General features: G+C 36.4%; 1 protein-coding gene across 6 annotated transcripts in view; it reads left to right on the forward strand.

The window, feature by feature from the left end:
* Positions 1 to 12,881, forward strand: part of RIC8B (RIC8 guanine nucleotide exchange factor B) — an 89,665-nt gene that overhangs the window by 57,961 nt on the left and 18,823 nt on the right. For all 6 annotated transcript variants that reach the window (XR_004955807.1, XR_004955808.1, XR_004955809.1 and 3 more), the window contains exon 8: positions 8,367 to 8,511. Coding sequence is in view for 3 of the 6 variants with exons in the window: in XM_016148073.2 (XP_016003559.1) it covers positions 8,367 to 8,511 (145 nt within the window). In the remaining 3 variants the exon portion in view is untranslated. The remainder of the gene's footprint in view (positions 1 to 8,366; positions 8,512 to 12,881) is intronic.

The raw sequence follows: 12,881 nt of genomic DNA on the forward strand, positions 1-12,881 counted from the left end.
TCCTGGGTTAGTTCTCTTCTTTAATTTTTCTTGGAATTAAAGCTATAGAAGTTTTCAGTCAATAAGTTGTTATAAAATGTGAGCTATATAATGTACTAGATAGAAGTACGAAAATGCTTAAAATTACACCCCTTACCTTGAGATAGGGTAAGATAGAAGTAGAAAAAAAAATTAAAAATAACTACACTACAATGTAATAAATACTATTTTATAAGTATATTATATATAAAGTGATTGTCTTCTGATATACCTCTAACAATTTAAAATGTTTCCTCAAATTGTATGTTGCTTGCTCTGCAATAGGCAAGTTCTCTGAACAAGGCACATTCAGCCTATTTCTTTCTTCATCTCCTAGTTTGTAAATTTACTGGTATAAAAGTCCAATCTAAGATTTTATATACCATTCTTTTAAAGTACCCCAGTTTTGCGAGAGAGAGAAGTCAGTTGAATTCTTTGTTTTTTTTTTTAAATTCCAGCTTTATTGAGGTATAATTGACAAAATTGTCTATATTTTAAGTGTACAACATGATGATTGATATACATGTACGTTGTTAAATGATTACAGGTTAATACATCACTACCTCACATAGTTACCTTGTGTGTGTGTGTGTGTGTTGTGAGAACACTTAAGATTTATTACTCCCTTAGTACATTTCTGGTGTATAATACAGTATTATTAACTATAGTCACCATGCCACATGTTACGTCCTCAGAACTTAACTCATAGGCTTGTACTCTTTGACCAGCATCTCCTCATTTCTCCATACCCCTACCCACTGCTAACCACCATTCCGTTCTACTCTTTATGAGTTTTTTTTTGTATTAAGATTTTACATATAAATGGAAAAGATCATACAGTATTTGCCTTTCTTCATCTGGCTTATTTACTTGGCATAATGTTCTCCAGCTTTATCCTTGTTGTTGCAAATAGCAGGATTTCCTTTTTTGTCATGGCAGAATAATAGTACATTATACACACACACACACACATACACACATTTATTTAGCACATCTTTATCCATTCATCCATCAATGGACACTTAGCTTGTTGCCATGTCTTGGCTATTGTGACCCTTGCTGCAATAAACATGGGAGTGCAGATATCTCTTGGGGATACTGATTTTATTTCCTTTAGATGTATACCCAGAAGTGGGATTACTAGATCATATGGTAGTTCCATTTTTAATTTTTTTAGTAACCACCATACTTTCTTCTATAGCGGCTGCACCAATTTACATTCCCACCAGCAGTGTACAAGGATTCCCTTTTTGTCACGTCCTTGCCAACCCTTATCATCTCTTGTCATTTTTATAAAAGTCATCTTAATAGGTGTGAGGTGCTCTCTCATCATGCTTTGGATTTGCATTTGTCTGATGATTAGTGATGTTGAGCACCTTCCTTGGTACTGTTGGCCATTTCTGTGTCTTCTTTGGAAAAATGCCTGTTCAGGTCCTTTGCCCATATATAATTGAATTATAGGTAACCCTTGAACAATGTGAGGTTTAGGGGTACCCACTCCGTGCACAGTTAAAAACCCATGTATAACTTTTGACTCCCCAGAAACTTAACTCTACTAGTAGCCTACTGTCAACCGGAAGTCTTGTTAATAACATAAACAGTTGGTTAACATGTATTTTGTATGTTTATATATGTATTACATTCTGTGTTTTATAGTACCCCAGTTTTGCAAGAGAGATGAGTCAGTTGAATTCTTTTTTTTTTTTTTTTTAAATAAAGCTAGAGAAAAAAAAATGTTAAAATCACAAGAGAGGGAAAATATATTTACAGTACTGGACATATTTTTTTGATTTATTTTAAATTTTTTTAAATTAGTTTCAAGTATACAGTACATTGGTTAAACATCTCTATAGTTCATAAAACGATCCCCCAATTGCTCCCTCCCTCCCCTGGCCGTCCACCTAGCCTTCATATCAATGCTAACTATATTCCCTCTGCCGTGCTCCCCATCCCTGTGACCAACTATCAACTACTGTACGTATTTATTGGAAAAAATTGCGTGTAAGTGGACCCTCACAGTTCAAACCCATGTTGTTCAAGGGTCAACTATATTTGTTCTTTTACTATTAAGTTGTAGCCACTTCATTTCTGACTGATTGATCCAAGCACTTAAGATGGTATATTAGCAACATAATTTGAACCATATCATAACAACAATAATAAACACAGCTATTATGTTTTGACATACTATATGCTGAACATCCTATGCCATAATCCCATTTAATTCTCTTAAGGACCCTCTAGGGTAAATATTAGTATTAATTTCATTGTTATTAAGGGAGCACCCTGGCATTTGAGAGCCTTTCAGTAACTTATCCAAGGTCAGGTGGTTGCTCAGGGCTGAAGCCCAAATTTGAGTCTTACCATTCCATTCTGCTGTATTTCCTCTCGTAATAATTATTTTCAACTATTACCATAGGCTAGTTATTTAAAATCTGCTCTTTTAAACAAATTCTTCATGACTTTAAAAAAAGACTGATATAGAATCTTGGAATTAAGTGACAGGTATATTGCCTTACATATAGTAATCTACAATTGCTGGTTAAGTTGAATCATTTTTCTGAGATCAGAAATTATCTGTTTTTAAAGTGTAATTATATATGTATATACATAATATAAACCACACATATGTGTATCTATTAATTAAAAAATATTTATCAAAATATATACCAAAATATTATCCATTGTTACCTCTGAGTAGTAGGATGACCACTAACTTTTTAATTCTCTGTATATTGTAATTCTTCTCCAGTGAGTATGTGTCTTGTGTACTTCTTAAAAAGTAATTAAAAGAGGGGAAATAAAGTTTATTTCCTCTATAATTACATATCTAAATACATAGATTATGTATCTAAATATAATCACCTTAGTAATGACTTAGTATCATAGCAAATATAGTATATGCATTTATAAATGAATTTGTTAATTGTTTTTCATTTGAAATGGTTAGCTTTGTTCCCCCTAGGATTCAATATTTGAGGTTTCCTAGTCCTACTTGGAGCCCAAAGCCAATCCATATTGGCAAAATTTTATCTTTTTCATTTGACCTTTAACAGTTCATATATGCTCATATGCTTTTTCTTTCAATTTGATTTTAAGTTTAGTAAATATATTCTGGAGTAAAAATTTACTCATTTAACAAGTAACCTTTCAGCTAGACCTTGGGAATACAGAGGTAAAAAAGATAAACATCCTTGCCCTCATATTATTTACTTTTCTATCAAGAGGTACAAACTCAAATGCTTACAGGTACCAGGTTGATAGTAAAAGTCAGTCAAATGGACTAGATAGATGTAAGGTGATAAATGAAAACTGACACTCAGCCAGCTGTTGGGGGCACAGTGGGTTTGGACTGGGGAACAAGGGGACTCGGGGGAACTAGAAAGAGGACACTGCTCCTATAATTTAGCTCCACCTGATTATTAGCATGAGGAAACATGTAGCCAGTGTTACCAAATCTTCCAGATTTTTCAAAAGAGGCTGGGACTCTGGATTTTTAAATAAAACCTCCCAGTTTTTAAATGCTGTCAACTAATTCTAATTTAAAACCTCCTGTAGGGTAGGGAAGTTTGTAGTCCACATTCAACTAACTTATAAGTCATCAGATTTTGGAGTTTGAGTTGAGCTTGGAGGCAGATAGTATCAATATGAAATAAATCTCAAATCATTTATGAGAGTTGCTGAACTTTCATCTTAAGGATGTTCAAAACTGTTTGAAAGTGAAGGTACCATGATCAAGACTCAAAAACTAGACCTCTCAGTGGAGACAGCAAGCAACAATCAAATTGGGTTAGGAACACAGAGACTAGATTAAGAAGGAAAAATTGAAATGGGGTGAGTAAAAGGACAAAATTTTATGGAAGACTTGGCACAGAAAAAACCATCCAAGTGTCTTAAATACCCATCTGTGCCAGGCTAAACTGTACCTCCAACTGATAGTGGCCCACAGGTTAACTTGTCCTCATGCTACGAGCTTGTTTTGTTGAGTTGTGAAAAACTATATTAGCTGCTTTGCAAATTGCATATATTCTAAAGGGGGCCTAAAGATAGTTCTTACATAGTTTAATAAAAAAATAATTTGTAAAACCCCTGCCTTTGTGGGGTTTTGCTCCTTTTAACACATTCATCACTTCCCAATATGTGCTCAGCATTGTGGTAACAGCTGAATTACAAAGATAAATAAAGCCCTCAACCCCTAGCCCCACGCCTTTATAAATTTATTTTTCTCAGAGGAGTAGGTGTCTTTTTAGCACAGCGCTCAACAGTCTGCCTTTTTTGTTGATGTTTTCCTGTCTTCTCAGAAGCCTTCATCAGTTGTTACTCTCTAGTCTTTTCTGTTTTTTTAACTCTCCTTTCTGTTTCCCTCGACCTGGATACATCTTCATGTCACTGTTTTTTTGTATCTCAGTATCTTAAAAGATTAATCTGTTTTTCATTACAGTATCATATTACCTACTCAGGCTTCAACTTGATGACAGGCTTTCCATCACCATTCCCTACCCCTACAGATGCCACTCAGATGCTCTCAGTCAAGTCACAAATTAACTAGCAAATTATGCAGTGGATATTTTTTAGTCCTTATTATACTACATCTGTCTGTTGGCATTGCCGACCATTCTCTGTTTCTGTGCTACCACACACTCCTAGATTTCCTTAGGCCTACCTCTGTCTTTTCTTTTCAGTCTCATTTATTCACTCCTGTCTTTGTCCACATATAATTGCCATGGTTCCCTAGAGTTCTCTTCTGGCCTCTGTTCTCACTTTACATTGCCCCCTGGGTGAGCCTATTCTCTCTCTTGGGGATTCTATCCTCTGTTTTCTGAGGATTCCCAAATCCATGTCTCTCTCAATAAACTATTAAAGTAGGAATATCTCCTTCTGCGTGGCAAGGTTTTCTTCAGTCTGTTTTTCTACATGGCTGAGGGATTGTTCTAAAATAGAAAATAATCTTGTCACTCCCCTTGTAAAACATTCGACTCTTTGTCACCCACATGGTAAAATCCAAATTTTACCTCCATGCTACCTCTGTAGAATATCCTGAACCCGCTCCCACCTTACACTTTCTGCCTAATCATACTAAAGTCTTTATTCTTGTGTGATTGATTGTATTTCACTGTTTCTTGGTATATCCTCATGACTCAGCAGATGCTGTTCCTTTTTTGCATGGAATGCCTTGCCCCATCCTTGTTAGCCTAGTGAGCTTTATTTATGCTTGCAGGTCAGGTTACCCATCATCTCTGTAAAAACGTCTCTGATTGTCTGAGGCTGAGTTAATCATTCTCTGCCTTATGCCATTTTTATTTATCTTTGTTTTTAATACTTTTCACATTTGTTATGTTTTAACTCTTTTCATTTATTGAACTTTCTTTCTAGACATTGAGGTTCTTTAAGTCAGAGATCATGTCTTCTTTATCTTTGGATCCCCAATGATAAACAAAGTACTTTATAGATAATAAGTACCCCAGAAATGTTTAATGAAAGAGCATACACTTGTGCTCTGAACTCAATGCGGTAAATACATTTCTCCATATAAAGGAATGACTTCAATACAGTATGGTAAGCACCATAAGAGAGGAGTGTGCCAGGTACTCTTCTCTCCTGGAAGAGGGAATGATTGGCTGTGTGGATGTCAGAGAAAGTCTTCACAGAAGAGGACAGAGAAATGGGAAACAGCCTTGAACTGTACAGAAAAAAACTAGTTCAAGGTGTGAGGGATCCATAATGTGCAGGAGTAATTAGGAGGTGAATTTGGAAAAGAAAGCAGAGGCCAGAAAATGAAGAACCCTTTAAGCCCTGTTTTAGAAGTCAAGCTTCAGCGTTTAGGGGAGGTATTAGAGGCTTTATTTTGGAAGGTGGTAACATAATATTTTTGCTTTACAAGGATGTATCAGGCAATTGTTGTGTGGAAGGACGTAAGAATGGAAATAGGGAGACTAGTTAGAGGAAGGTACTAGTATAAGATTTCTAAAAGTTGCACTGTTTGACTCAAAGGAAAAGGATTATAAATCCTTTTCTGTGTAACAGAGAAAGGGAAATGGTCTCTGGGTAGACTATGGCTGTGCCTTTTCTTTACAAAGAAAATGTTTCTCCCTGTGAAGATGAGTCTAAAATGATCAATAATCATTTTACCTAATTTTACCAGAGGAAAACAATGACCGTTTACTTTGTGCCAAACACTTTTACACACTTTGCATGTATTAACCTGAGGTAGATATTATTACTCCAATTCTCAAGATTAGAAAATTGGGGTACAGAGTTGCAAAATAATGTACTCAAGGTCGATCAGCTAGTAGGTGGTTCATTATTAAATCCAGCCAGTCTGAGTCCTGGGGCTACATTCTCAGTGGATTCCATGTGCTTATATAGTATTGGTAGCATTTTTTTAAAAGCAGTAACTTCGTCTGTCCTATTTGCTAACATCGTTTTTTAAATTTTATTGTTTTAATTAAATTTATTGGGAGTGACAATGGTTAATAAAATTATATGGATTTCAAATGTACAATTCAGTAATACATCATATGTATATTACATTGTGTGTTCACCATCCAAAGTCAAATCTCCTTTTGTCACCATGTATTTAATCCCCTTACCCGTATTCACCTCCTCCTTCCCCCACTTTCCCTCTGATAACCACTAAAATGTTGTCCGTGTCTATAAATTTGTTTCTCTTGTTTGTTGCTTTCAGTTTTATATCCCACATATGAGTGAAATCATATGGCTCTCAACTTTTTCTGTCTGACTTATTTCACGTATTAGTATAATTATCTCAAGATCTGTCTGTGTTGTTGCAAATAGCAATATTTCATCTTTTTTACGGCTGAGTAATATTCCATTGTGTATATGTACCACATCTTTATCCAATCATCTATCCAAGGACACCAGTTGTTTCCATGCCTTGGCCACTATGAATAAAGAAGCTCCAATGAACATCAGGGTTTTATCTTTACAGATAAATGCTTTCAAGTTTTTGGGGTAGATACCCAGAAGAAGGATTGCTGGGTCATATGATAATTTTATTCTTAATTTTTTGAGGAACCTCCATCCTGTTTTCCATTGTGGCTGTACCAATTTACATTCCCACCAGCAGTGTGTGAGGGTTCCTTTTTCCCCACAATCTCTCCAACACTGGTTATTGGTCTTTTTGCTAATAGCCATTCTTACAGGCGTGAGGTAGTTATCTCATTGTGGTTTTGATTTGTATTCCCCTATTAGCCAGTGAAGTTTAGCATCTTTTCATATGTCTATTGCCATTTGTATATCTTTTTGGGAGAAATGTCTGCTCAGATCCCATACCCATTTTTTAATTAGATTGTTAATTTTTTTGTTGTTGAGTTGTATGCGTTCTCAAGTTATACCACAAAATGATAATAATCAAAACAGCATGGTATTGGCAGGAAAACAGATACATCAACCAATGGAACAGAATTGAGAGCCCAGAAATAAACCCACATGTATATGGGCAGATAATTTTTAACAAAGGAGCCAAAAACATACAGTGGAGAATAGAAAGCCTCTTCAATAAATGGTGCTGGGAAAATTGGAAAGCCACATGCAAAAGAATGAAATTAGACTGCTGTCACCATACACCAAAATTAACTCAAAATGGATGAAAGACTTAAATATAACACCTGAAACAATAAATTGCATTGAAGAAAACATAGGTACTAAACTCATGGACCTTGGTTTTAGAGAGTATTTTGTGAATTTGACCTTAAAAACAAGGGAAATAAAAGCAAAAAGAAATGAATAGAATTATATCAAACTAAAAAGCTTCTGTTCTGCACAGTCAAAGAACCCAACAAAACAGAGGCAACCAACTGAATGGGAGAAGATATTTGCAAACAATACCTCCTGTAAGGAGCTAGTATCCAAAATATATGAAGAACTCATACAACTCCACAGCTAATATTCTTAAGTTTTCTTATTTCTTATATTCTTTCCCTCCAATTCCTATAAAGGGTATAAGAAAGATTTTACATGATATGCTATATTAGTAAAATCCAAATCTGGCTTTCAGTAACTTCAGTTTCTAATCATTAATCATCATTTCTCTAAAACTGGATAAAAACTAAGATTTACGAACAGAAACCTAAAACACCACCTGCCACAAGGCATGTTCATAACAGCTCCATTTGCATTCCCGATGCCTGAAAAAAGGCTTTTGGTCCTCAGAGCACATAGGAGAAAGTGTAGGTAGTTCCGTATAACCACTACCACACTTTGAAAACCTCTTAAGTTGAAGAGTTACTGCCAAGGCTTGTATCTCCACCCTCCCTGTGTGGTGAGTGGTCAGTGATGACAATGCACACCAGAGGATTCCTGTCTAAAAACCTCTTCTGTTTTTGCAGTGGATAGCCTGCTGAAATACACTGGCTATGGGAATGCTGCGGGACTGTTGGCGGCCAGGGGCCTCTTGGCTGGAGGAAGAGGCGATAATTGGTACTCAGAGGACGAGGACACAGACACTGAAGAATACAAAAATGCAAAACCAAAGTATAGTATCAAGTTACTTTTCACCTAACTCTGTCTCTGCCTTTGAGTTGGTTATTTACCTTTCACTTCCTTTTTCTCTCATTTTCCAAGTGTTTCTTTTCTTTTGTGGATTTGGAAGCTTTCTATTTGATAGTGTATTTACAGGCAGTTTCATAGCTCGTGCCTTGGACAGTTACTCTGATTGAGGAAGGATAAGTTCAAGTAATTTTCTGCTGCATGATTATGTTCAACATGCTCATTATCCTCTCCCAAGTATTAAGAGCGATGGTGCTTTTAGATATCTACCCTCACATACTTAAAAAGTATTGTTGCATCCTTTTTTCTCTCCATAGGTTGAGATTTTAGAAGGTATAACCAAGACCAAATGTTTAAGTTGGTTATTTGGTACTTCAGCCTTTCTCAGAAATCTAAACGTAGCTTCTATATATTGCGTAAAAGCCTTTACGAGTCAATAAAGCAACAAGGCACATTACTAGCAAAAGGAAAGAAGTCTGGCTCCACAGTAAATTTTACTCAAACACCGAGGGCATCAGTTTTGAACAGATGCATTAATGCATTGAATAGGCAGACCAAAGGCTCTGTCGGGTCTTCCCTGAGTCAATGCTTACAAATCAGTGACACTAATTCTTCTCTTATCCCAAAACAAACTACTCCACTTCCTCCTGTTCCCTCCTCATCCTTTTGCTCTCCCTCCCAATCCCATTCCAGATAAATTTCTTAGTTTCCACTCTATTAAGAGTTACTTGAGCTATTTTCCGGTTTCCATCACTGAATGTTAAAAGGGTAAAGGCTTTTTAGCATTATCGATGACATTGACATGCTATGTTTTCTACTGACAGTCTTCTGGAGGTGATGTGGAATTAATGTAATAGTTGGTCAAGGATAAAAAATTATCTGCAAAATTAGCGCCCTCCCCCCCTGTTGACATGAAAAGAAATAATGGGTCATCAGAATGTAAAAGAATCATTCCTTAATCAGACAGGACTTATATTGCCTGTATTCTTGGCAAATGAGGTCTGAGTAGGTAGCATTACTATAATCATCCTCAGTGCTGTCTACCTTAGCAGGATCTTATAGAGTGTGTCCTAGAAAAAAAGGCTTTTGGGGGGAAAAGCTAGCAGTGAATCTAAATAGTAAGTTCTTAAGACTGCCACCATTTAAATGTTATAAATTGGGTATGTCTGTCAAGGATTCGAAGCTAAGAGAAGAATCATACTTTAATCCTTCAGTAATTATAAAAGTCATCATTGTAAATTAGTCTTGTTTACCCTGGATTTTTCCATTTCATAAATTATTTCCATATCAGTTTAATATTTTATATCTCTCCATTTGTTACATAAAAATAAACCAAGTGAGAAGTCTCATGTTTTTAAATGAAGATAGAAATTACATTAGGCATCCTTTCTGTCCCAGGGTATATGGACACAGTCAACCAAAATAGACAACTCTTGAGTACTCATGAGTGGTTGATATTGTTGCATCTCAATGTGTATTGTTGATTGTTGATTTTGTTTTAATTCTATAATAGTAATGGTCATATTTATAGCAAGCACTAGAATGCTACTATAAAAAGTAAGAGCTCAGAAAAAATACAAGAACACTGGTGTTTCCCAATGGCGTGGGAAATAGAAATGTTAGATTTCAGGAGAGCACCGTTTGTTTAGATCAACGACCAGGACGTTTGATATTATTGTCTTGGCTCTCTGGTATAGTTTGATTCTGTACTTTGGCCTTACATCCCTAGTTGGAATCTGTTTTAGCCTTTGGACCAGGCCCTACATAGGGTTCATAGGAATGGTGTACTGCTGTGGTCAGAATAGTCACTGTTGTGAAATATTGTTTCTTAAATGTTACTCATTACAAGTATAAGTATGTGTTTCTCACATAACATCATCACATCTTATCCCTTCAGATAGATTTGCATCTATTTTTTTCTTACAGCTTCCCTACATTTCAGGTAAAACGGTATAGAGGGATGTTTAATTTGTTCATTTAAAATGCTTGGTCAAGTGGTCCTTGTGGAAGTGGTGATGAACAAAGTACTTTGCAAGCAAGACAATCCTTTGTGCACTGGGGAATGACCCACAGAGCTGGAAGAACTTTTTCCCTAAAAATTGTTATGAAAACTTTACCAATCTGGTCAAGCTCATAAAATCAGCATCTGAAAGGATTGCTTATTCCTCTATCCCTGATTTTCTGTCATCAGTCAGTGTTCCCAAGATCACAGTCTGCTGTTCTTACGATGCATTTATTCACAAGAGTTCCTAGTATTGGCAGAAGTAGAGAAATTACCCTTCATCCAGTTGGCCTGGGTCCCATTGTAAAAATATAAGTGGATTCTGATTAATGCACCAAGGTAACCTGTAATCCTTTAGTGGAATCTGAAACCAAGTATTGTGTGGAGCTTACATTCAGGCTATGAGAGACAGTTAATATCACTGCAATCCTTTTTGTGTCAAAATAAATGTATTTAATGGGCTGGAAATAGCTTTCTATAATTAGTAGACTTAGACAAAATACACTCATAGAATCAAGTTACATGCCACTCAGGTTTTTGGTGTATGTTGAGCCATGTTTGTTAAAAGTTTTCAGATAAACTTTGGTCTTGTATCAAAAGAAATCAAATTTCTAAATTCCCATTTTTATACCTGTTTCTTTTACACCTCTGGGCATGGAGGCCCCTAGACTGTATATGTGATGTAAAACTGACAGATGTAGTTTCTACATTATTTTAGACATAAGTTGAAAGGTGTGTAATGACTTCTGGCTCATTTTCGACTAGTGCTTTCAGGCTGCGTATATAGAAGACGAGGGGCCACTACTACACAGAGAGGCCGAAGGAGGGGGTGTTCAGAGTGGGCAGAACTCTAAGATACCTCCTTACACCCGTAATACCCTACGCTAGTTCATAATCACATTCAGAAGCTCAAAATAATTATACTAAGCAGCTCAGGGGTATTTCCTTCTTGACTACTTTTCTCAGCCATAGCTGTGACAGTAGGTGTATTGATAGTTCCTTCAGCACAAGACAAGACTTTCTTTTTCTTTTATTGGTCAAGATTTCATTATGCTGCTTTAAGTCAAATCTCATTATAATAGTCTCCATATATTGGTGAAATTATATGCAATATTTGTCCTTTTGTGACTGGCTAATTGTAGCATGTGTCAGACTTTCCTTCCTTTTCAAGCCTGAGAGAATTAAACATAGAACTACCATATAATCCAGCAATTCTAATTATTATACCCCTGTCCATAGCAGCATTATTCACAATTGCCAAAAGATGTAAACAACCCAAGTGTCCGCTGACAGATGGATCAACAAAATGTGGTACATATATTCAACAGAAATTATTGTTTTGTGGGGGAAATTATTCTGGGGAGTTTTTCCTGGAAAGGCATTTCTAGCTTCTTTTGCATGAAATGCTTCCTTTCCCATTCTACCTGCCCCCTTCTGTCCTAGTCTGGGCTCACAAATGCCCCTGGTCTCTTTCCTGGAGGTTGCAGATGCTAGGCCACACCCTAGATTTAGCCCACAGTAGGTTCTGCTCCACTTGCCCCATGTTGCACTGGATATTTGCATTTTGTTACTTGCCAACATCTAGAATTCAGATGGTTCAGGTGAAAATTTAGATTATTAGCTCCTTTGAAAAAAGTAGAAGTTCTGATAGCATTCTCACATGGCAACTGACTGATGGAATTGAGGGTCTGTGGCCCCCTTCATACCAGGCACAAGCACCTTTGATTTAACAGTGGACCCCTTCTGTTCATCTTAGCTGCCTTGCACTGGAGGGGTCGGCCCCTTCTTTAACCAGAGCGCTTTGAGCAGAACTTAATCTACACTTGTTAGAGACTGAAGTTAACTTTCATATAGCTCAGGGCTCTTTTTGTTAAGTGACCTAGTGTCGATATTGACCAGATGTAACAACAATTTGAAGAAAGAGCAGAAGTCTTGGAATACATTTCAGTTTTTATGCATACGTTCACATGCTCATGCCTTCTTAGTATGCCTTAATCCTTTTGTCCCCATGCCCACAGCTGCTCTCAGTTCATACTATGGTCTTATGTAATACAAAATTCTCAAATACCACAATAAGAGTTTGATACTTCTTGTCACCTCACTGGAAGACAAACATAATCACAGGATAGAGTTTTAGGAATAGGAGGGAGGGGAACAGAAACAAGGTGCATTATACCTTATTATAAAAAATCATGACCAATCCCATCTGATCTCAGAAGCTAAGCAGGTTCAGGCCTGGTTAGTACTTGGATGAGAGACCACCTAGGAAGACCAGGTTCTATAGGTGTAAAAAATAAAAAAATAAGGGATTGTAAACTGACAAGGTACTTGCAATCTGTAAGGTCAACCAAGG

This window comes from Rousettus aegyptiacus, unplaced genomic scaffold, assembly GCF_014176215.1.
Source record: "Rousettus aegyptiacus isolate mRouAeg1 unplaced genomic scaffold, mRouAeg1.p scaffold_m13_p_2, whole genome shotgun sequence".
Taxonomy (NCBI): domain Eukaryota; kingdom Metazoa; phylum Chordata; class Mammalia; order Chiroptera; family Pteropodidae; genus Rousettus; species Rousettus aegyptiacus.